The following is a 23,466-nucleotide window of genomic DNA, read 5'->3' on the forward strand; positions in this document are numbered from 1 at the left end:
GACAGCTAGATCAGGCTCCTGTCAGCATGCACTTCCTGGCATCCACATCAGCATCTTCAGTCTGTCTCAGAATTTTAGCCTTCTTAATCAAACAACTTGATTATGAGTGAGCAACCACCCTCAGAGACACTCGAAGTCCCCTACAGGATTCTTCAAACATGGTAAGGATGCCAGATTCCTAGCTCTTGATTGGTGGCCAGTTTTCTTTGCAAAATCCTTTCAGATTTAAAAAATCTATTTCTCTTTGGTGTTCTTCAATTCCATGAGGAAATTATTCAGGGTAGGCCTTATTTCTTTAATATTTGTTGGCCCTCGGTAAGAATGTGTGTGGAAATCCCAGGGACTGAGGAGAGTAGGAGACGAGCTCCATATTGCAATGATATTGTAGATCAATAGGCTTGTTTGGGTAAGTGTAAGGAGAGACTCTTACTTTGGGGTGCTCACATACACATTAAAAATCTTGATTCTTTTCCAGGTGGCTTTTACACTTTCTTTAGAGTACACCCTTTACATTAGTTTTCTAATACTTTTAGGTCTAACTTTGATCTATTCTACCAGACAAGGTAGTGAGAAGGTCAGCAGTTCTATGAAGAGACCTCAGAAAAGGCCTCTACATTCAGGGGCTCTGGTTCCATTTGTGTCTTCAGCTTCTCTGACATCACTGGCCAGGGGCTGCCCCTTCCTTCTGTTTTATCCAAAGCTCAGCTATCCCCTTTCACCTTCCCTGTGTAGTGATCAGTCTGATATGTCTTGTAACTTGTTCTTCTTAAATGTACTCCAACAACCATCTGTTCCAAAGTCTCAATAAAGGCAGGAGAGATTAGTGACTTATCATGGGGCTGGGGTGGGGGGGATATGCACTGAAGAATACCTGATTTCTGGGAGTCTGTTTTCCTCTCCACCCAATCTATCACATTTTTTTCCTGCAAAGCAAGTTGTTTGAATGAAATATTCTTAAAGTTCCTAAGGAGATGGATAGGGAAGTAGGGACGTTTGAAGGTCAAGGGAAGAGCAGACACACATACTTAAGCTGCTAGGAACCCCAGGGAAAATGTCTCCTTGTCCTCTGGGAATGCTCTGATTTTTGTGACACTCTGGAACCTCTTTCCTAACAAGCTCCCTTGGTAATTCTGGTCTGTAGCCAAAAATGGGAGGTGATGGAAGCCATCAAGCTGAGACAGACCTGGACTATCCATCCAGACTACTGATGGAAATATGCATAGATGTTTTCGGGGAAGAAATGTTTTCTTTACTCTAGACATATCAAGTAGTAATATAGACCTCTGTCTTAAATACATAGGAGAGAAAAAAGGGTAAGGATTTATGCAGCTGTATTTTGAAATTAAGCCCAGATGGAGACAGAGGCTCATCATCTCAAAGGTAGCATAGAGGTGTCTTGTTTCTGACTGTGGCTGAGAATTAAAGCAGATTTCCCATCAAGTCTTCACCTTCTGTGAATTTTCAAAGACCTGTCCTTAACCATCTATATTTTTTTCATCTAATTTTGAAAATTTTGTCTACTAGAGTAAGCTGTACTTGTCCTCAATGGGGACCAGAAATGGCTGATTCCTTGAATCCTTGATCCAGCTTGATTTGATGTTATTGCCTAAGGGATGTGAGTACAGATGTCTAATTTATTAAGTCAAATTCTTCCTCTTAAGTCATACTGGATGAGATATTCCGCTCTTCTCGAGAGCTTGTACCATCAAGATGACTATGCTGAGGCCCTTTCCCCTCTCCTCCACTCGCACATCTTACCTGCTCACTCTTATCACCCCTCTTCTCTATAAAACCCCAAGGGTCATTCTCAGATTGCCATCCTATCCTCAGAATGAACACTTCACTCCCCATCAGTCGACTTTTAAAAGGTAGTTTGTCTACAGTAAGGCCGATATCATGTGTGAAGAAACTACCTTAAGAAATAAATGACATCATTGAACAAATACTTTCCTGTGGTTAAGTATTTGTACCTCCATCTTAAGAGCATGGCCATGGAGGGCATTTATCTACAAATTGTAGCAGGAAACGTAAAAGCACCATGATTCTGAATAACAACAACAAAAAAAAGGCACCATCTCACACTAACGCCAGCTACTTTCTGGCCCTGGCAGTCTCACTGCCTAGCCCCATGTAGTGACTGCCCATCTAGCAGTTCTCTCACCCAAAAGCTCCGAAATCTCCCACCTGACTTCCTAAGTTCCCACTGGTGAGTCACCCCACACTTCCAAATTCCCACATCCTTTTGGTGTGCACTTCTTGCAACCCCATGCTTTGCCACCGTATATTTCTTGCTGTAACCCAGTTGAGTCACCACATGAAGGAAAACACCACACAAACTTAGTTCAGAATCAACAGGTAACTCAGTTGATGGGTGCAGAAACGAGCATCCTAATCTTGTAAGCCATACTAAATACAAATCCTCCACTGGCCACTTTACATATTGTCCTCCAAGCTGTCCCTGTCCAAAATCCATCTCTCTCTCCTGCCTCCCCTCTTCCTCTCCCTGAGCTGAAATCCCACCTACTCCTCACCCAGTGATTGATCCCCTGAAACCTTTATTCATAAGGGGAAGGTTCTGCCACATTCCTCTTTTCTGTCCAATGAAGAAGGAACTTTTCTCTCAAATATAAGCTGAGTATAACTATTACCATTCTGTAATTTACAAAGTACAAGATAAACCTAACACCCAGTCCATCATTTTTTCCAATTAAATAGAACACTCTGCCATCTATCCTAACTTAAAAGACTTATAATTCTACACCTGACTTATGTCCTGGTTTTAGATTGTATGCCATCTGAAAACCATCCTCTCAAATCTATATCACCTTTCTCAGTGCTGAACAGCTTGGGTTGTCTGTGAGACTACCAGTCTTCAACCCTGTCAGAAATCCAAAGAATGACTAATATTATCTGAAAATATGAGTAGCACAAAACATAGCTTCCAAAACTTAGCCAATTTATATAGACCACTGGTCACCTGGACAGTTGCTTATTCTTCAAAATTTTAGGAGCATCAGCCTTCAGCCTTCTGGCCCAGGATATTCTGAAAGACCTTTGTAATGCAGAATTTTGAAGGGATGATTACCCTGTCTTGTCAGAGATTATCAATCAACTATTCCACATAGTGTGTATTTTTTCTAAACAGTATTTTGTCTGTAGATGAACTGAGGCAATTCTTACCTAGTGGCTGTCTCACCACAACTGGAGCAACTCCACTGATGCTCAATTTCTTCTTTGAATCCAAGAAAGGGGTGCTGTCAGGAGCAGACAGGTCTCTAGTCAAATGATCTTTAATTAAAGAAACATCCATAAACGTCATATTTTGTGGACTTCTGACATCTTTGAAGACTATCAATGCAAAGCATTTCTGAACTGCTAAGCCTTGACTACTCTCGGCCATTTCTAATTGAAATATCTCAAAAGCACCCTTTTAATTAACTCAGAACCACGAGTTTGCTATCTGGCCCTTAACTCAAATTGCTTAATCATCTAAAAACAGTTTATAGCAACAGTTATAGAAGGGTTGGGTCTAAGCTTTGTATTCCTAAATGTGTTGTATAGGCACAATGCCGATATGAAATTAACAACATTAATCACAATTTTATGTCAATAAGAAATTCAAACCAATGAAAACTTTAAATTCGTATCAAATAAATTCTGTACTAGTATAAAAGACTATAACTTCAACTTTATATCATTATAAAGATTTCTACCAAATAAGATTATGGCTACACAATCAATTCTAGCTATTTCCTCCCTGTTCCAATTATGACCATTTCAACATTCCCCAGAAAGACAACTAGAATAACCACCTCTAGACCCCCAAGTTCAGGGAAACGGGTCGATGACTGATCATAACATCTTCTAGCTGAATATGGGCGTTGAGATATCTTTGAGGGGGAAGAAGGGTAAGTAAAATGAGGGAATTGGTTGGCCTTAAGAAGGCCACACCAACAATATTTTTAGTCTTTGAAATCTGTGTCCTGACTGGATCCAGCTGAAAGTCCAAGAGATCAGGAATTCAAGCAGGTCAGTCAGCATGTCTGTCAATGAGACTCAGCAAGGCTGTATATACTGTAATACACAAATCTCAAACCGAAATTTTAGTATCATCAAGATATCTGTATGGATTGTATTAGTCTGTGTAGGATGTTCAGACGAGTTAGGATGAAATTTTGCTCTAGTCTTAATTCGTGCCATGTGAAGGATGGCACAAAGAATCTTTTGTTTGTTTGTTTGATTCACCTGAATCTATTCTCAGGTGGTGTTCCTCTGTCATATCTGATCTATATAGCTCTGGAAGGTGTATAGACAGTAATTACCTTTGCTAAAAACGCAAAGGCAAAAGCTTTCTCCCAAATCAGCATATCCTTGAGACAATAACCAGAAAAACCATTAGCTTGACTTCCTTCCCTGAGGAATAATATAACCACAAAACTCAAGATCACACCCATTTTGAAAATTAAAACAATTTAAACCAAATGAAGTAAACTAAGGTACTATATGTGCCCATTTTAGGCTTATATTATTATTATTATTACTATTATTATTATCATTATTCTGTCATGCCAGGAAATTAACTCAAAATTCCCGTGAAGCCCACAGACAGAGTTTCCTGTAGACTTTAATATACCATCTATCTGTTATGCTCTCTACCAGGAGCCACAGACTTTTATTTATTAATATCTTTTATACTACCTATATGCTATGCTCTCTACCTGGAGCCACAGACATCTATCAATTCCTCTTCATAGTAGGCAATTATCATTGCTCTCTCCTTAGGAGTCAGTAAATTTTCCCTATTCTAGTTCCAAACCACTGACAAAATTCCCCACAGTGATTTGGGCAAAAATCTGTATATAAATCTATCCTAAAAGCAAATAATCCCAATTTTATAAATTCACAGCTCAATCATTATATGCCCCAAGAAGTAGGCAGCTTCCAGTCTCTGCTCTCTGACTCAGAGAAGTCTCTCGTTTCACAGCAGGAGACTTCAGAGCCCTTTTTCTTTGTTTCAAGATTCCCGCAGTTGAGTCATGTGATTTGACTCCATTCTGCTCACCAAACCTCCAAGTTTCTAACTATATTTTTAACTCATAGGCTAAGAATCTTAAATTTCTGATGGACTCTTGCCTGCCACGTTGGACGTCATCTGTAACAAGACATGAAAAAAATAGTATTCGCTTTTATGAAAACCCTTAAGGGAAATGGTTTACCCCATCTATACATGCAATTGGGTTGTGTTCATGGGCTTTGGAAAGTTAACAACTTATTACAGAACCACCGGGAGCATTGGCAAGATGTGTGTGCTTGGGAAGGTTATGGAATCATTCTGAGCCTGAACTATATAGCACAACATAGCATTGATAGCATCTGCCAATTAAGTTATCGTGAAAGCCACTTCATGATATTCAGTGGCAGCCCTTTCTAAACTATAAGACATTGTTACTTTTAGCCCACAGTGTGTCCCACATGTGCAGAGCAGCCAAGATTTCCCAGAGTTTCCAGAAATCATCGATCTGGTGAGTTATATGACTTAAAAATGATCCTATTGTCAGGTCCAATGGACATCTCCCCACAATGGGCAGGCCAATACACTCAAAGTTGAGTATAGGCCCAGTTCGACATGGACTCTAGGAGGATTTACAGCAGTTAGATAACAACCAACACTCCTCAGGAACTTGTGAAGCAGGTTCCTGTCTGCCAAAAAGAGTCATTTTCCTTACCTCTGACAAAAAAAGATATATGGCTCTTCAATTTGCAAATACCTGTGGCACCTATCAGCATATCAAGGTCCATGCTGGCCTTCAGGCTCCCTCAGACTGACGCTAGCATGTTAACCCTTTTCAGCAGCTCTTCCTTACACTCCTTTCAGCTCCTGGGCTTCCCTTCCCTCAGCTATTCACCCTTTTTATAACCCAGCTACTATGTTGTCTCTATTATCTATCCTCTGCCCTTCCTCCTTCTCTCACATAGAGCTCTGGTCATGTTATCTCCTGGACAGCCTCTCTCTCTCTCTCTCTCTCTCTCTCTCTCTCTCTCTCTCTCTCTCTCTCCTGCTCTCCTTCTCTCTCTGATCTTTCTTCCAGATGCCTCTGTACTTATTCTCATATCAAAAAACAAACAAACAAACAAACAAAAAAATCTTCCCAAACTATGGAGTGATGTCATTGTGATCTCATTCTGGCAGTTTCTTTACTGCACCCCCACCAAATACAGCTTTATGGCAGAAACCACTCATATACACCTGAATGACTTTGTCACCTTTCTATTGTAATAAACACCATAACCAGAAGCACTTGAGGACAAAGGGGTTATCATGAAGGGAAGTTAGCAAGAATTCAAGGCAGGAACCTAGCAGAAACTGAAGCAGCAGCTGTTTACTGGCTTGCTCCTCATGGCTTCCTCAGCCTGCTTTCTTACACTCTCTAGCACCATCTTTGTAGAGAGGTGCTGACCCTTTAAGCTGGGCCCTCCTGCATCCATCATTACACAAGAAAATGCTCTACAGGCTTGCCCACAGACCAGTTTGAAGGAAACATTTTCTCGACTGATGGTCTTAACAGATAACACTAACTTATGTCATGTTGACCAAATCTGACAGAACATTATGATACCTCTTGGCCTTATAGAGCCTATGTCTCTCCAATTGGCACAGTGTGTTCCTCTCTAAGCAGATTGACCTCTCAGTGCTCTCAAGGAACAGACTAAAGAAGTTCACTAGTAAGACTCGAAGTCAAGCAAGTAAAAGCCAATAGTCCTGAGTTCATCCCTTTCCCAGGGACAACGCTGTGGACTCCAGACCTTGAAGCCATGAGGAAAGGATGAGCATGCAGGCTGTGTAGGCTGGGCCTTGGCATGTGAGCACACAGTTAAAGATATCCTTTTCTAAATAGAGTGAAGTATATAAAATTAGCTATTTTATTGACTTTAAGCATATAGCTCAGTAGCCTTGAGAACATTACCAATATTGTCCAACCTTTTCCATTATCTAGATCTAGAATTTTTTCATTGTCTCCAACTAAAATTCCACAGCCATTGGCAGTGGAATTAGCACTCCTCCTACTCCAGACCCTAGTATCTGGCCCTCCACTTCTTGTTTGTATTCACTTCTTCTGCCTGTTTATTTTTAGTGGATTCATACTGTGATGGCTCCTTTCAGCTACCACATTTTCAAGGTCGTTCATTTTTATTTCCTTGACATTATTTCTCTTCCTACAACTATCTATACTCCAGGAAATTAGGATAAGAGTGGGTTTGAAAAATCATCACTCACCATGCTTTTGGTGGGATCCTTAGTCAGTTTTAAAAAGACTCACCAGATTCTTTCCTACTCAGCATAGATAGTCTCCCTCTCCTTGGATATTCTTCCTCTGTGTACATTATTTTTAATAGAAAAGTATTTATAATACAAATAAATTTCTCAAATCAGAAACCAATAGTTAATTGCACACATTAGCATAGCATAATGTCTAGTGTTTGTTCTATTAGTACACATATGCTATTCCAGACACCAAATAATGTCACTATCACTTCTGGACAAACCTATCACACTGCTTGTCCCCTGAGAGCAGGATGTGACTGCCCTTGCTTGGCACTGTCTTCTCCATTAAACAGTAACCAGCACATAGTAAGGACTCTGTAAATATTTGTTGAGTAAGTGAATGCATGTAATGATGCAAAAATAGAGAAATAATAGTAAGTCATGAGGTGTGCTACACCAGGAGTCCTGCCCTGTGGTCCCTCTAACAATACACAGTGGGTTGAGTAATGACCCTCCATGGCCTCTGATTTCAGCACTGTTCTTAATAGAAGAGACTAACTGATAACAAGCAACAGCTTGCTATCCAACATAGATGTCCATATATCGAACATTTTCTTTGTTTTGTCTGCTTGTTTGAGAGAGACAGAAACATACAGAGACAGAGAGAGAGAGAGAGAGAGAGAGAGAGAGAGAGAGAGAGAGAGAGAGATTTAGTACTGACACCCAAATCTCCACGAGTAGCCAAGAATTTAAGCAGAAAGATAAGAGGAAACAGAGAACTCATAGATTATAGCCAGAGGTCAGTAGAATAGTCAAAACATGAAACAAACCAGATACAACTTGTGGAATACTTTGTGTATTTGTTGTAGTTCTCTAGAGACACAGAGACCATAGGATGACTTTTTATTTTTAAATGCAATTCTTTATATTGCTTTACACAATGTAGTCTGGGCAATTCACAGTGCTGGTTTTGTCCTGAGAGTCAGTAGCTATTCCAGCTATAAGGTTTGATGCTTCAGAGCCTCCATCTGGTGGCCTGGAGAATTCCTGGAGAATCACTGGTCTTCAGTCTATGCTGAAGGCAAAAGACCTAAGATGTCAGCAAAAGAATGTGGTGGCAACACTGGTGGCAGCAGTGACTGTGGGAACGAAAGTATAGACAAACTTGGGAACCAGGTAGATAAGCTCATCAGCAAGACTCAAAGACAAACAGGCAAAAACTGTTCCACTCCTAGGGGAAGCTCCATATGGGGCCACACTCAGGGCAGGTCTTCTCACATCCAGTAATGTAACCAAGAAAATTCTTTAGAGGCTAATCTAATAGAAATAGTCTCTCCCAGGTATTTGATGAGGCTTATCCTAGATCCTGTCAAATGGACAATATTAACATTCCACCTTGTTGTTGGAGAGTTTCTAGCCCTTTGATTTCTCTAGTCCATCCTACATTTGTAGACTTTGCTTCTAATTGAGGATATCCTGTTCTCTATATTCAGATACTACTCATCTGAGTATCTTGGCTCTACCAGGCTTTTACGGTCAAGTCCTGTCCTAAGGTTCTGTGCCTGTGTCCTGAGAACAGCTAGAAAAGTGTGTAAGCACAGGGAAGTCGCAATCTGATGGCTGCATCTCACAAAAAAACTTCAGACCCATCATTAGCAGGAATGTCTAACCTGCAGCCCAGGAAGCTGAGAATATATTCCAACAGAAAATCATAATCTTATTTTTCTATATGCGATTTCTTTTTCTTTTTCTCTTCTTTCTCCTCTTTTTCTTCTTCTATAACTGGGTTGAGTAGATTCTCAAATGTGAACTTTGTAGATGATACTTCTATTTCTCAATGTCAGAAAGTTTGACATACCTAGCCAAGATCATGGCTTTACCCTCTATAATTCTTCCTGGACATTTCAGAAACCAACGCTAACCAATTAATTCTATGTTTATTAGTATCAACATGTCCAATACTAAGAGTTTACACTGCCATCAATGTCTGGCACATGTGGAAAATATCCATCCTCAGTCAGGAACCTGCCTTTAGAAGGTATTCTTGGAAGAGGTATGACTGACCTAACTGACCTAGAATGCGCAATCTGAGCATCAAAATCATACCTGAAACTACCAAGATAGCTTGTGGTTCTGCTCTCTACAACCATCTGAACAATCAAGGAAGAAGTAACTTAATGTTTTATCTATAATACCCAGTGATTATGTGACAATTCAGCCTGCACTATGGTACCTCTCCTAATGGCACCTTCAATGGCCCAGGTCTCTCTTTCACTTATTTGATAATTTCTTGTGATTCAGTTTACTGTTTGTATTACTTTCATTTCTGTAGCTGTGCTAAACACTATGACCAAAAGCATCTTGGGGAGAAAAGGGCTTATTTTGGCTTATACCTATGGATCACAGCATTCATTGAGGATTCATTGAGGAAAGCCAAGTTAGGAACCATGGAAGAATGCTGATTATTTGCTTGTTCCCCATGGCCTACTCAGCTTGCTTTCTTATACCACCCAAGATGACCTGTCAAGGGATGACATAGCCTGCATAGCAATTATTAATCAAGAATACGTCTTCATACACCCTGTTTTAGTTGGGGTTTCATTGCTGTGAAGAGACACCATAATCAAGACAACTCTTATAAAGTAAAATATTTAATTGGAACTGGTTTATGGTTTCAGAAGTTCAATCCATTATCATTGTAGCAGGAAGCGTGACACCATCCAGGCAGGCATAGTGCTGGAGTAAAGGCTGAGAGTTCTACATCTTGATCCAAAGGCAGCCAGGAGGCAGTTCTATATACTGGGTGAAGCTTGAGCACTGGAGTCCTCAAAGCTCACCTACACAGTGACACAATTCCCCCAACAAGGCCACTCCTCCTAATAGTGCCACTTCCCATGGGCCAAATGTATTCAAACCACCACACACCCTAAGGGATCTGTACCCTACTACATAGACACCTCTACTTCCATGTTCATCACAGTCCTCTTCATAATAGCTAGAAAATAGAACCAGCTTAGATCTCTATCAACTGACAAGCAGATAATGAAAATGTACAAATACACAATGAAATTTTATTCAGTTACAAAGAAAAGATAAATCATAAAAGTTGCAGGAAAATGAGTAAAACTGAAATATAAATATATTGATGTAAGTAAACATACTCAGAAAGAGAAGTATAGCATATTTTCTCTGATATGTGGATCCTAGCTCTCACTCTTTAATTGTATGCCTTTCCCTCAGAGAATCTTGAGAACCAAAGAAACCAAAATGGGGACAGTTGAGAAGGCTTTCTTTAAGGCAAGAAATACCATACCACATAGGCTAAATGATGGTGGTATGCTGAATAGGGCATATTTTCATTTCTCTGGGATCTCAAGGATTATTTAAAGTACAGGGACAATCAGCCTGTGTCCTAAATCTGAACATTCAGTGAACTATTGATCAAAAGTACTTTTAATTCCATCTGTAATAAATGTGCATAGATTTCTCTATTATTTTGATTCTCTAGACAAAAGAGTATAACAATTAGCCATACAGTAATCATACCATGCTATTATAATACAGAGGCTTTTTAACATATGTGGGAGGTCTTGCATAGGTTATATACAGTCGTTGTAAATAGGAGATGTGAGATCCCATGAATTTGAGTATCCACAGAAGTGCTAGAAACTAAACCAATCCCAAAGAAAATGAAGGACACTATGGACTCTTTCACTTTCTACTCTGGGCTTTTGGAACTGATCTCACGTAGATCTCATCCTGAGCAATGCTGTGCAATGCTCAGGCTGTTTGGTCCTATTTAAGTGTAGGGTTCACTATGGAAGCCTTAACATTCAAAATGAGGAATTGTTTTTAATACATAGTTGAATTATAGAAACTGAACAAATAGCAAACTGCAGAATTCCTGGCTACTCTTTGGTCATATTAAATTATTTATTTTGAAAGTTTCAAGTCATTTTTTTCAGAGCCCTCTCTTCTCTAGGAAGTTGAGCATTTGAGAGAATTTTGCTTTCCTTTTCCTTTTCAAAATCTTAAGGTATGTTTTTATATGTGTGTTCTTTCCTAGCCTGAGTGTCATATTTACTATTAGCCCTGTCAAGTATATTGTAACCAGATGTAGAAAATACATACCAGAAGATAGTAAAATCTTGGACATTACATGTCTGGGATCAGTTTTTCCCCCAGTGCACCATATTATCTGTGAACATCATTTGTGTAGTCATCTATGTCTTTGACCTTTCTCAGTTTTCTTATTTTTTACTTTCTGTCCATATTTCACTTTGCTTTATAATATGAGATATTGTGTTTCTGTAGCTCATATCATCAGGTAGTTGATTTTGACATTTATTAGACCAAGGTTACATACATTCTTACATACTTCTTCCTACTTTCTTTGTACCCACCACATATATGACCACATCTGACTTCCCATTACTGTGATGCTTCAGATACAAATCAGATGCAATGGGGTTTTGCTTAGGTTTATGCCTTTGCAGTCAAGCTGCTATTAGAGGAAATATCTGAGTTATGTGAGCGCATGAACACAATGCATTGAAGACACATCTGGGACCCTGTCTCATTAGTAGGTTAGGGTCTGTTGCACTTGTCTGCCGATACCTATCTGCCAATATTCTGAAGTCTTTCCAGTTTCTAAATGGTGATTTAGATTAATGCTTTTCTAATCCAAATGAAACTGTGGTATTGAATGCAGCCATGAGAATAAGTGCTGTTATATGCCACACTTGAAAGAAGCCTAGACACACCTGGTTTGAGTAGGGCAGGAGATGAGATGCGATCAGATTCCACTGTCTGTAACCGCACCACAAAAGATGCCAAACACCACTTTTCCAGGAATCCCAGAATGCAAAAGATCTTGAGGGTCAGAATTGATTTGGGATTCTTGATTTTCAATAAAATGTGATTTTGTATGATTAAAAAGAATGAGAGGAAAATAAAATAGGCTTTCAACATTCTGTAATGAGAATGATGAGTGAGTCATTGATGAGTCATACAAGGCCTGGAGCACAGAGGATGCTGTTAACCCACCTGTGCAGCCTCACCCTCCTTGAGAAAAACAGAATTGTTAGCTGCTATCTAAGATATGCTAAGGCTGATTGTGAGGATCATCTTCGTGTCTCTGAAGTTGAGGTGACTCAGAACTTCCTTGACTCTTCGTTTCAGCCAGTCAGTCTCAAAATTGCCCCTCTAATTATCATTCAAGTCATATGATTTCTGGGTGTTCCTCCAGCTAGATGTTCTCTCTCTTCACTTCCTTCTCTGAAACCTTCTTTAATCCCATGTAGTTCTGGGTTCACCTTTCTGATACCAGCTCAGAAAGGACTAGGTGAAATCTAGAACCAGTGTGGTCCATAGTCTGCCTCTTCCCTCCAGATGCCACTACGCTGGGAGGGTAAAGTTGTAAAGTCATGTTTTGGACAAATGTGGTTCTGTGTCCTCTACTTTCTCCTTCTCAGGGTGTCCAGATGCTGCTGCATACCAGGCTAGATGGATGAAGCAGAGTCTAGAATGAGCAGAATCAAGTACCAGGGGGTGAGAAGAGAGAAGGCTCTTTTGTTGTCTTCTCCAACAACCTTTAATGAAGCAGCTCTCTGAGACAATCTTAGCTCATGTATATTTCTGTATTCAGGGTGGGCTTCAATACATACACCTTTTTCATGATGAACCAAGAATTATATAATTTGGGGGTGAGAATATCCAGGATGGAAGAAGCACATTGGCTGAAAGCTAAGGTACTGAGATGCCTCATTAGCATAAGGCGGTGTTCCAGGTGCTGGGCCACATGACTACCTGTGACCACCTGATTGGGGGTCACTCTGGTTATATGCTCCAAGGCAGGCATAGAAGCAGGGAGGGATACAGATCCATTCCTGCTAGTCTCAGGACAAGAGGCTAAATTTCAAGATTTGAGGTCTCCAGGTTTGAATATGTTCCATTTTACCAGTTCTATGCCCGTTTCTCTGGTTCATGTCCCATACAGGGCCACATCCACCTTGGTGCTTGCCCTCACCCCTCAAGCTGATCTAGCTTTCTTTTGTCAGGTTTATACCATGCATCATCTAATTAATTAAAAATTATGAATCTAGCTTATACTTCTGCTGGGATCCTGTTAAAAACTACCTCCAAATGGCATTTTTTACAGATTAATAGTATGTCCTTAAAAACACTGTAAGCTTCTATAAGGTAAAACTCTGTCTCCTTAAATCCTCCATCCTGTCTGGCACCCTACCAATATCTATGTGGTATTCAATGTCTCTTATAAAATGATTCTTTACAAAAGCAGACATGAGTTAATGTTCCTGCTGGCTACACTCAATATGGATGCATTTTCAGGTATAACTGTTGTATGAAGACATGCATATAAAATAACAGTTCAAATTAGGTATTTGTCTAGATTTATAAACTGAGATCGCCTTAGCTAATGAACGTCTGAGAAGCAGTGTTGTTTGATTAGTGCAGAGATAGCTTTCCACAGAAACACAACTCAAGAAAACCTTAAAGAATTAATTTATTCTCTTAGCTCTTTGAGATGCTGAAGCACCTAAACCAATCCACAGCCACTAACCACAATCTTTTCAGTTTAAGAACTTTGTCTGATTGGTGGTTCAGTCTCTGGGAGCCCCTAACAGTCCAGATTAGTTGACTCTGTTGGTCTTCTTGTGAAATTCTGTCTCCTCCAGGTCCCTCAATCCTTCCCCCAACTCTTCCATAAGACTCCTGGAGTTCCATTTAATATTTAGCTGTGGGTCTCTGCATATATTTCTGTCAGCTGCTGGGTGGAGCCTCACAGAACACAGTTACACAAGGCGCCTGTCTGCAAGCATTAGAGAGTATCAAATGTCAGGGGTTGGATCTTTCCCATGGAATGAAGCTCAGGTTGGGCCAGTCATTGGTTAGCCATTCCATTAGTCCCTGATCCACTTTTGGTCCTATACTTTGGGGCTCTCAGAGACTGAACCACCACCAATGAAAGAGCATACAAGGACTGGACCTAGCCCACCTCACCCCCCATATATAGCAGATGCACTGCGTATCTTCCTGCAGGTCTCCCAACAACTTGAGGGGGAGCCTTACCCTGACTCTGTTGCCTGCTTGTGAATCCTGTTCCCTTAACTGGACTGCCTTGTCTGGCCTCAGTGGGAGAGGATGACTAGTCCTGCAGAGACTTGAGTTCCCAGGGAGGGTTGGTACCTGGGGGGACCTCCCCCTTCTCAGAGATGAAGTAAAGGGAGTGAAGGGGGTGGGACTGTGTCAAGATACAAAGTGAATAAATTAGTTAATTGATGGGGAAAAAATCTTTGATCAGCAAACAAAAAATAATAATAATTGAATCATACAGAGTTCTTTTACTCAAAAAAAAAAAATCTGAGAAGTCTGTACTCGCTTTAAAGCAGAACACCGTTAAACGGATGTCTGAGCAAATGGGTGGAGGTCTGAAGTAACAGTGAAAGTGATGCCACTAATGGCTCTGATAGTGGATGGAAAGAAGATTGCTAACAATTTAGTGTTCTGTTCGTAACTCCAGTCAAGCATTTACCAAAAAAATTAAGCGGGTTGAACTTTGGAAATCTAAATCAAATCTTGAAAGCATGAGTATATTTTGCAGATGGAAAAGAAGAGAAAGCAGGAGATAGTGCTTAAAACCCGTCTCCATCCTTGGTGCATCTCTTTAATGCAGTGCTTTTAAGCAACGCTCAGAGCTTTGAGAATATCTGCTGTGTTACACGCTGGGCCGAAGTTGTAAAAATTTTCACAAGAAATGATTGTTTCTCCCAGAGTGCCACAGTCCTCTTCCATCCCAAGGAGCTTCAAGGAGAGAAGACAACAAACACTCTGTAAGGTGGAACTTTGTCATTGTGCACAGGACAGACACACCATAACTGCTCTGTTTCATGCCATTCTTCCTGTCTTCCTGCAGCTACCTCATCCCTGAACTCCCAGCTGCAACAGCTCCAGCAACTCCAGCTCCAGCAGCAGCAGCAGCAGCAGCAGCAACCACCTCCTCCACCAACCAGCCAGCAGCACCCACAGCCAGCCTCACAGGCGCCCCCACAGTCTCAGCAGCCGCAGTCCCAGCCCACCCCGCCTCACCAGCCACCACCTGCCTCCCAGCAGTTGCAGGCTCCCCCTGCTCAGCTGCAGCAGGCGACTCAGCCTCAACAGCACCAACCTCACTCGCACCCCCAGAACCAGAACCAGCCATCTCCAACCCAGCAGAGCTCAAGCCCCCCTCAGAAACCCAGCCCATCTCCAGGACATAGCCTTCCGTCACCGCTCACACCGCCTAACCCTCTACAGGTATGCTTTCCATCCTCCTAGAGAGTGTGGACTTTCCCATGGTGGTGTACAGTCCCCACAGGCAGAAGGCCAGCAAGACATAGCATCCTGCTCTGCAGTGTCCAATTCAAATTGATCTCCTGGACTTAGAGAAGAGGAAGTAAATGGCAGGCAGCTGGGGATGCATGTAAACGAAACAAATAGAAACCCATTGATGCTGCCCTCCGAAGGATAAATGTTATGTCTTTCTTTCGGTGAGAGGACAGCACTGTAAGTGCACTTGTAGCCTGTAATAACTCCATTTTATGATACTTTTTGAAGGCAGCAAAGATAGCATCCAATTAAAATTATTACTAGCACAGTTTTGTAGCCCCGTGGAGAACTGCATCTACTGTCCACGAGGCTTGGTGGTTATTTCTCTATATTATGAATACAACAGTGTCTTACCTTCAGTACTTTCTGCTCTTTTGTTTTTATTTTTCTAAAAACTCTCTGGGGTTAGGAAGGCAAAGAAATTTAACCCCAGTCTTGTGTCCCAGATTCCATCCATTACTCCACAGACTAACAAGTATTCTAAATTCATGCCAGAGCCTCAGAAAATATGCATCTTGATACAGGATAAAGCTGCTATATATTTACTTTATTACTGTGAGACAGAAGAAATAAAAAATAGGTACTTTAGGCTAATAATGAAAGCTTATTTTTAGTCTACTATCATTGAGAGGAATGAAGAGAAACATTCAAAAATATATAACTTTAACTTCCTAATGACATCTTTTAGAACAGATTAGCTTCCAACGGAATGACTGGGGTGCCAGCACAGGAGGTATAGACCCTCTTGGTTTTTGAATCACATGAGACTGAAAATGGCTCAGAGTATCCCTAGGTACCGTGCTAACCAACTAAGAAGTTTATTGATTAGCATCCCAGCTTCCTTACAGGTGAGCCTTGATCCAGGCTCCCCAACACAAGGATGACACTAGTGATGACTTTTGTGGCTGCTAAACAGGAAAAGACACAAGATCAAACAGATGAGCACACACATAAAAGGCAGGTAGATTACGAACTTGGTCTAAGAACCAACTCTAAGTCCTGTCTATTGCTTTGTCTCCCTGAACTTGCTTTCTAAAAGTGATAGAAAGTTTGTAATGTACCAACATTTGATTCCTGGACAAGTGGTTAAAGGTAACTGTCGCCCTGAGCACTTACCTAAGACAGAGCGAAAAAGTTTATATATAAATCTTACAAGGGCAAAACAACCTAACAATTTTGACATGATACCAAAATGAACACAAGGTAAAAAAATGTCTTTCTCGGATACCTGACATCTGATGGGAGAATAAATATAACCAAATGCACCAATCAAGCAGCCCAGCATTGTCAGTATCTAAAATGCATCCGTGTCATTCCAGAAAGAGATTAATGCTTTCCAAGAAGAGATAAAGTACCTGTGCCTATATACCAAGTGACTCAGTGGCTTTCTTACTCTGTAAGCACACCGTGCCTGAGAGAAACAACTGGTTTTATTATGACTCACAGTTTTGGAGAGTTGCAGTCCATCATAGCAGAGAAGGCATTGGGGAGTGGGTTGGTTTCTAATGACCCTGTGAGGCAGAGCCTGTTCACAATAGTGAAACAAGAAACAGAACCCAAAGCAGGAACGATAGATTCTATCCTCAGGGATGGATGTCTGCCAGATGGGCAGAATATTCTATATGTTCTACATCCTCCCCAGACAGCCCCACCTACTGGGAAGTAAGCTTCAACAGAACCTGTGGGAGATGGTTCAGATCCAAACCATAACAATACGTGGTTAAACGTTTCTACACTGCCCCCACCAAGACACCAAACTAGGTTAGATTACCAAAAAGTTCACCCTGCCTTGGTAGACAGCCTGACTTGCATCTGCACAAGTTGTTGATTATAATCTGGAGTTTTTTCCAAGTTAGTGAAAGCTAGCTTGGAACTATGCAGACATCAGTCTTCATTGAACACTGACAACACCTAAAGACTCCTCCAGGTAACTCTCACAGAAATCCCAACCTGCTTCACTTTGTCACAGTTTTTCAGTGAAGGAATGCTCAAAGCCACACTTTGTTTCTTTATAGTCCTAATAAAATATTCTAATTTTTCAACGTTGGGAGTTTTGTTTCTAAACTTAATATATTTATGGTATTTACATAGAGAGTAGAGATAACATTAATACCCAAGGACCTGAACAGGTGACCACCAAAGGTGTGCCTTGTTCAAAGTTTAAAATCATTTTTGGATAGATGCAGAATTAAAGTCGAATAAGTAAGTCTATGTCAACAAGCAGAAAGCACTCTTCACTCACTGTAGGTAGGCACATGTAAAGGAAAGGGACAATTTCACGGTCTCAACTTTTTCCCCTTCAACACTCGCTGCAGGGCTTTTGAGCTTGTGGAACATAGAAGGTTTGAACTTTTTAAAAAGAAACCCATTTAAAAGCACTGCACAGACATTTAATTCTCGGAGTTAATGATCTTTATGAGGCAGAATGAAGTGTTTTGTCTGAAAATTATTCAGGGAATAAAGATCAACTAAATTCGCATGTGAGAACTTAAATTTCATTTTTATGATTCTCCATTTTCGTGTGGGCTTTATCTTTTTACATCATTCAGAGACAGCCTTTTAGAACTGCAACACAGATTATTAGGAAAAGTCAGCACATTGGAATCCTTTTTGTTTTATATTTAGCTCAAAAAGTTTTTGAAGGATAACAATTATTTATAGTGCTGTATAGATATCTTAAGAAAAAGTCCCAAATGAAAGCAGGCTGTGAAGGTATATTTGGGTGACGTCATTTCTCAGAGATAAAGAAAAACATGAGTAGTGCTGGCAGGTACCAACACTAGACAAAAAGTCTCCAAATAGCTCCTGTCAGGTGTTTCTTTAAAATTGCAGCATAATTTTATTTCACGTTTTTACTCAATTCCATGAAATGGATTGCATTTACAAAACCAGATTGTTGTTTCAAAGCAGAGAAGACTGAACTGTCGCCCCTTCAGAACAGCTTGGGTAAGAGAGGAACTAGTTCATTAATTTTGATCACTTGGGGCCAGAGAAGGGCCGATGAATAGCAGGAGCTAAACCCTCCTGAGCTGTGTTTAGATTCTTTACTGAGACTCAAAACCTGCCCACAACTTCCTTCAGTCCCTAGAGGCTGTGAAGAGAAATTCTAAACAGAATAAGAAAGTACATAGGTCTCAGGAGCTAGGCAGTCATGGCACACAGGCAGGTGCAGATGTAGGTGCAGGTGCAGATGTAGGTGCAGGTGCAGGTGCAGATGCAGGTGTGCAGGTGCAAGTGCAGGTTCAGGTGCAGGTGCAAATGCAGGTGTGCAGGTGTAGGTGCAAGTTCGGGTGCAGGTACAGATGCAGGTGCAGCTGCAAAATGAATTTCTGTAAAGAGTGTATGGGACAGAAAAACACATCTGGGAGCTGAAGCTAGTCCTTGGGGTCAAGGATGGTCTTCAGTCCATGCAACCTTCATTTGCTGTAACCCATCTGCAACAGAGTAAGCAAGGATCTGAAACAATAAATAGAAGTAACCTTTTTAGATTGGGGAGACTTAAAGTAATTACTCCTGGTAGAAAAAAAAAAAACAAACTCAAAATTTTAGTTCAGTGTTAGTCTAATCTAGCAGAGATCCCGTGATCCTGGGAATGGTGAGCTTCTTCCTTCCCAGCTCTTTGCGGTTGCTTTTCCTGAGGATGCTCATCGGGATTTTACATGCACTGGAGGCATCACAGGCACTTGGCCCGTGTCCTAAGGAGCCCCTCCTAAAGGGTCTGACAGCACCTGTCTGGAGCTCATTGTATTGTATCAGAAGGTGAATAGCTTCTTTCTTATCCCAGCCCGTCTCCAAACTCACTCCTGGCTTTTGTCAAGTTACTGTAACTCTCTGGATGTCAGTTTTTCTCACCTGGCGTTTCTAAGAACCTTCTCTGTCCTGTGCAAGTATGTTCCAAATGTTGGTAGAAGTCTGGGATTTTACTGGCTGCTGAAAACCTTTTCAGATTTTGAGTATTCTTCAAGGTCAGGTGAATTTCTTCCCACTCAGCTGGATGGCAGAGTGAAAAGAGAGTGGAAGACAAACATAAGTGGGATAATGATAGCAGAAGAAGGTTTTATCTTAGCCAGAGAGCCCAAATTAAAGTCAAGTTTTCATCCGCAGAGAGTCGCCGCTGTAAGCTCTCATCCCAGATTGTCTTGCCACACCTGTGCATTAGAGAAGCTTAAGGAACCAAATGCTGCATTTAACCTTGGCCTTCTGAACGCCATCTTGCTTGGCAGGAAGCAGGATAATCTTTGCCTTTTCTTGTTGTACTGCACATTTTAATAAGCAACAGTGGTACTGAGAAAGGGGGAGGAGAGAGGGAGGAAGAGAGAGAGGGTGAGAGGAAGAGAGAGAGAACAATAGAAATACAGGCCTGACAGATGCTTGGAAGGGTAGCACGCATTTTCACCTGTGAGCATTTGCTGATATGTTGGCCTAGTAGCAGCTCAGTAATGAAACTGGATCAGAGTCCTACCTCTGTTATACCGAGGCAAGGCCCTTGGACATTCTTGACAATAGTTTCCCATTGGCACACTCAGTACTATAGCCAATGTAGATACCCCCTTTTGAAACATAAAGTCCAAATCTTCAGAAGTAGTAACTTTCATTATTTTTAAAGCAAATGTTCTCCAACCATGAGTCCTTCTCTTCACCATAAAAAGGGCCTGGGGTTTTTGTAGCCACACTCCCTCTCCCTTCAGCAAGTGACCAGTTTAGTACAAGGCTCCTAGTTGTAGAATTTTTTTCATTCATAAAATTTAATCTCTATAAGGTCCTTTCAGTTTCTTTTGAGTCTTACCTTAGAAATCAGTGATGCAGTGTGGTGTCAGTGGCCCATATGTGCCTCCTTTGGCCATTATCAGTTCTGATAGATCAGAGACATCTCTGCACTCACACAGGATCAAGTCACTTGCAGAAGTGAGACTAAGCTAAAAACTATATGTTTCTTATCTCAGATGCAGAACTTAAAAGCACCTTTCCCAAAACACAGTAATTGAAAAAAAATGTTTCTAATACAGTGTTTTCAAATTTCAAATAGCAAAAACCCATTATCAATAAAATTTCAGGTTTTAAGTTCTAAGGCCAGGTTGAGTTATAATCAATTCTAAAACACAAGGAATACTGACACACCGGCCTGCCCTGAGACTTTTCGTTTTCGTGGCTGAAATGTTGCATTAAGCTGCTCTGTGTCTTGACCCTCAGTGCAGCACATATGCTCAGTGCTTCCTCATCCATTCCTCCTACACCTCTTGCACGCAGAGGAGTTCATGATATCATTAGCAAGCATCCTTCCCCACCAGTAGCATCCCATCTGTTGTAAGTGTTGGTATGTCTTACATTCTACTTTCTAGATGTACTGGAAACTGCACCAAGTTTTGCACAGCAAGAAAACAAGAGCATGTTGGCTAATGGATTAGAGACAGATGGAGGCTTGCAAATCTATATTCCTTATTACAAATGACTAATAAATCCATCTTTTTTAAATTGAAGTATTATGGCAATCAGATAACTCTTTGGGATGACTGATTTATGATTTCCTGAAATCAAGTAAAGTTGGTAAAAAAAAAATGATAGTATTGTTGCCTTGCAGACAATATGCTCTCTGAGCAATTCAGCCACGAGGATATCTGTAAAAGAGGAGTTGGCACGGGCTGGGAAATATTTCCTCTTGGTCTAAAGAGCCAAAGAAAACTTGATTATCGTGGATGAGAAATCCAACCAAATTCAGAGATTTACTGTGAAGATTAGATGTAACGCACTAATAGAGATGTTTTGTATGCTGTAAATTTGTTGAATGGGCCTTCATTAGCCTAAAGTTGTGAAAGAGTAAGGCTTTATTTCTGCTCACGCCACCATCTAGAAGACTGAGGACTTTATTCACGATTCGCCCATTCAGCAAGAGGCCTGGTGGGAAATGGGAATCCCTTTACCCATATGTATTAAGCACTGAATAAAATAAGCAAAATATATTTACCCATATACTCTGCAAAGGACAATTTTTCCTTTTATGAAAGAAAGAAAGTCTCCTTTAACAAAACCCTCAGTTCAACATTACTGACATTTCAAAGAATTTATTACAAGCATTTGAGATCCAGGAGGAACAACGAAGTTTATATTGCTTTGAGAGTGGCAGGGGAAGAAATTAGTTTACCAAGAATATACTTATACACTGCAGTGATTCTTTGTCATTGCTTGGATTTACCATCCCAGCGTATTGCTCTGCCGATTAGTCAGATTGTATGGAAGAGGTTTAGCAAAGGAGGCAGCATGTCCTCACCCCCGACTATGGAAACTCACATCAAATACTGATGGATGGAAAGATGCTCAGGTTAAAGTCGGGGTGATGGGAAAGTCATTGCAGCATTTGAGCATGCTAAGTTCTAAGTTGTCACATAAAACAGAACAATTGTGATCATGTCATTGGGGTAGATCCATGAGCACGGAATCTGGCACTACATATACCTTCTAGTCCCAGCATAGTCTACTAGAATGTAGCTGGTGGACCAATCCTAAAATATGATGCAGAATGCTTCGGAAACTCTTTTAACTTCACATTCATAAATGTATCATTCACTAACACTTTGCTCTGAACAAGCAAAACTTAGCATTTATGTGAACTCAATATAATATTCCAGTACTTTAACACTGTGTTATTCTTTATGTTTTAGCCTCATTTCCCACAAGTTTGAAGTAAATTTTCCATGGGCTTTTAAATTGACTCCCAAATCATAGACTCGAAAGTGAATATTCTCTAGGTTGTAAAAAATAAAGTACTTTTATCAGTCTCTGCAAACATTTGGTAAGCACAAATGCTGTACATTGCAACCCCACAAAGGAGCTGCAGATCAGACTAGGTGGGACCTTAGAGAGAAAGTGTCTTTTAGAAGCAGGCATTGCTAGATCAAATGCTGTCTCTGATGAACACTTGGGTCAAGATGGAACATCTTTTGGAGCCTCAGTTTCTTCTATAATTGGTGGGTGGGGGAGGGGATTAAATGAAATGGCTTTTTGAGAGAAATTAAGATGATCAGAGCCTAGAGCTAGGGCTCAGTGGAGACTTTCCTTCTTTGACTGTAGCTATTCTAATCTAAGGAAGAGTATGAGACCAATAGTTGCATTTGAACAAAAGCAAACAATTAACCATGGGCTATAACCGTGTATGCATACACAATAATTATACCTGTGCTTTATCTGGTGAAACTGAGTCAGAAAGGTGAAGATATTCTTTGAAGGGGACCTTTAACAAGGGCTGTTGAGAATCTCCAAAGGATGTAAGCTAGAAAGAAAGCAGATTCATGCACTTAATCCTAATGTTGATTAACCATCTCATTTTAAAGACTTAAACACACAGAATTTCATTTACCATTGATGTTCTTAAGAACCTGAATAAGTTTACCTACAATGTTAATCCTGAGATTCATTGGCGAAAAAGAAATTCCACCATTTTGGGCCAAATAAGCAACAAGATTGATTAAATATCAAATACTGACCAAGAGATGAACTTTGGTCAGGACCAATACCTGGAATATCCCAGCTGAGTGGCCCAGAGACATGTGTTGCTTTTATGGACAAAAACTTATAGGCCACCATACTTTTTCATGAAGTTTTATTTTCCAAGAACTACAACTCCCAGCCTTCTGTGATGTTACCTGGTCCTTGGGCAGAGTGGGGCTTACAGGTAAATTTTGGGTATTGCACTAGTTTACCAATGTAGTTTTTATCATACATGCAAAGGGGGAAAACTTTTTTAATTATTTTATTTATTTGCTTATTGCGTGTGTGTGTGTGTGTGTGTTTGTGTGTGTGTGTATGTGTGTGCTTGTGTC

General features: G+C 40.6%; 1 protein-coding gene across 1 annotated transcript in view; it reads left to right on the plus strand.

Moving 5' to 3' along the window:
- Pou6f2 (POU class 6 homeobox 2) overlaps positions 1 to 23,466 on the plus strand; it is a 368,585-nt gene that overhangs the window by 244,343 nt on the left and 100,776 nt on the right. The window contains exon 4 of the mRNA XM_028789291.1: positions 15,201 to 15,580. Within this exon, the coding sequence (XP_028645124.1) occupies positions 15,201 to 15,580 (380 nt within the window). The remainder of the gene's footprint in view (positions 1 to 15,200; positions 15,581 to 23,466) is intronic.

This window comes from Grammomys surdaster, unplaced genomic scaffold, assembly GCF_004785775.1.
Source record: "Grammomys surdaster isolate TR1022 unplaced genomic scaffold, NIH_TR_1.0 125807, whole genome shotgun sequence".
Classification (NCBI taxonomy): domain Eukaryota; kingdom Metazoa; phylum Chordata; class Mammalia; order Rodentia; family Muridae; genus Grammomys; species Grammomys surdaster.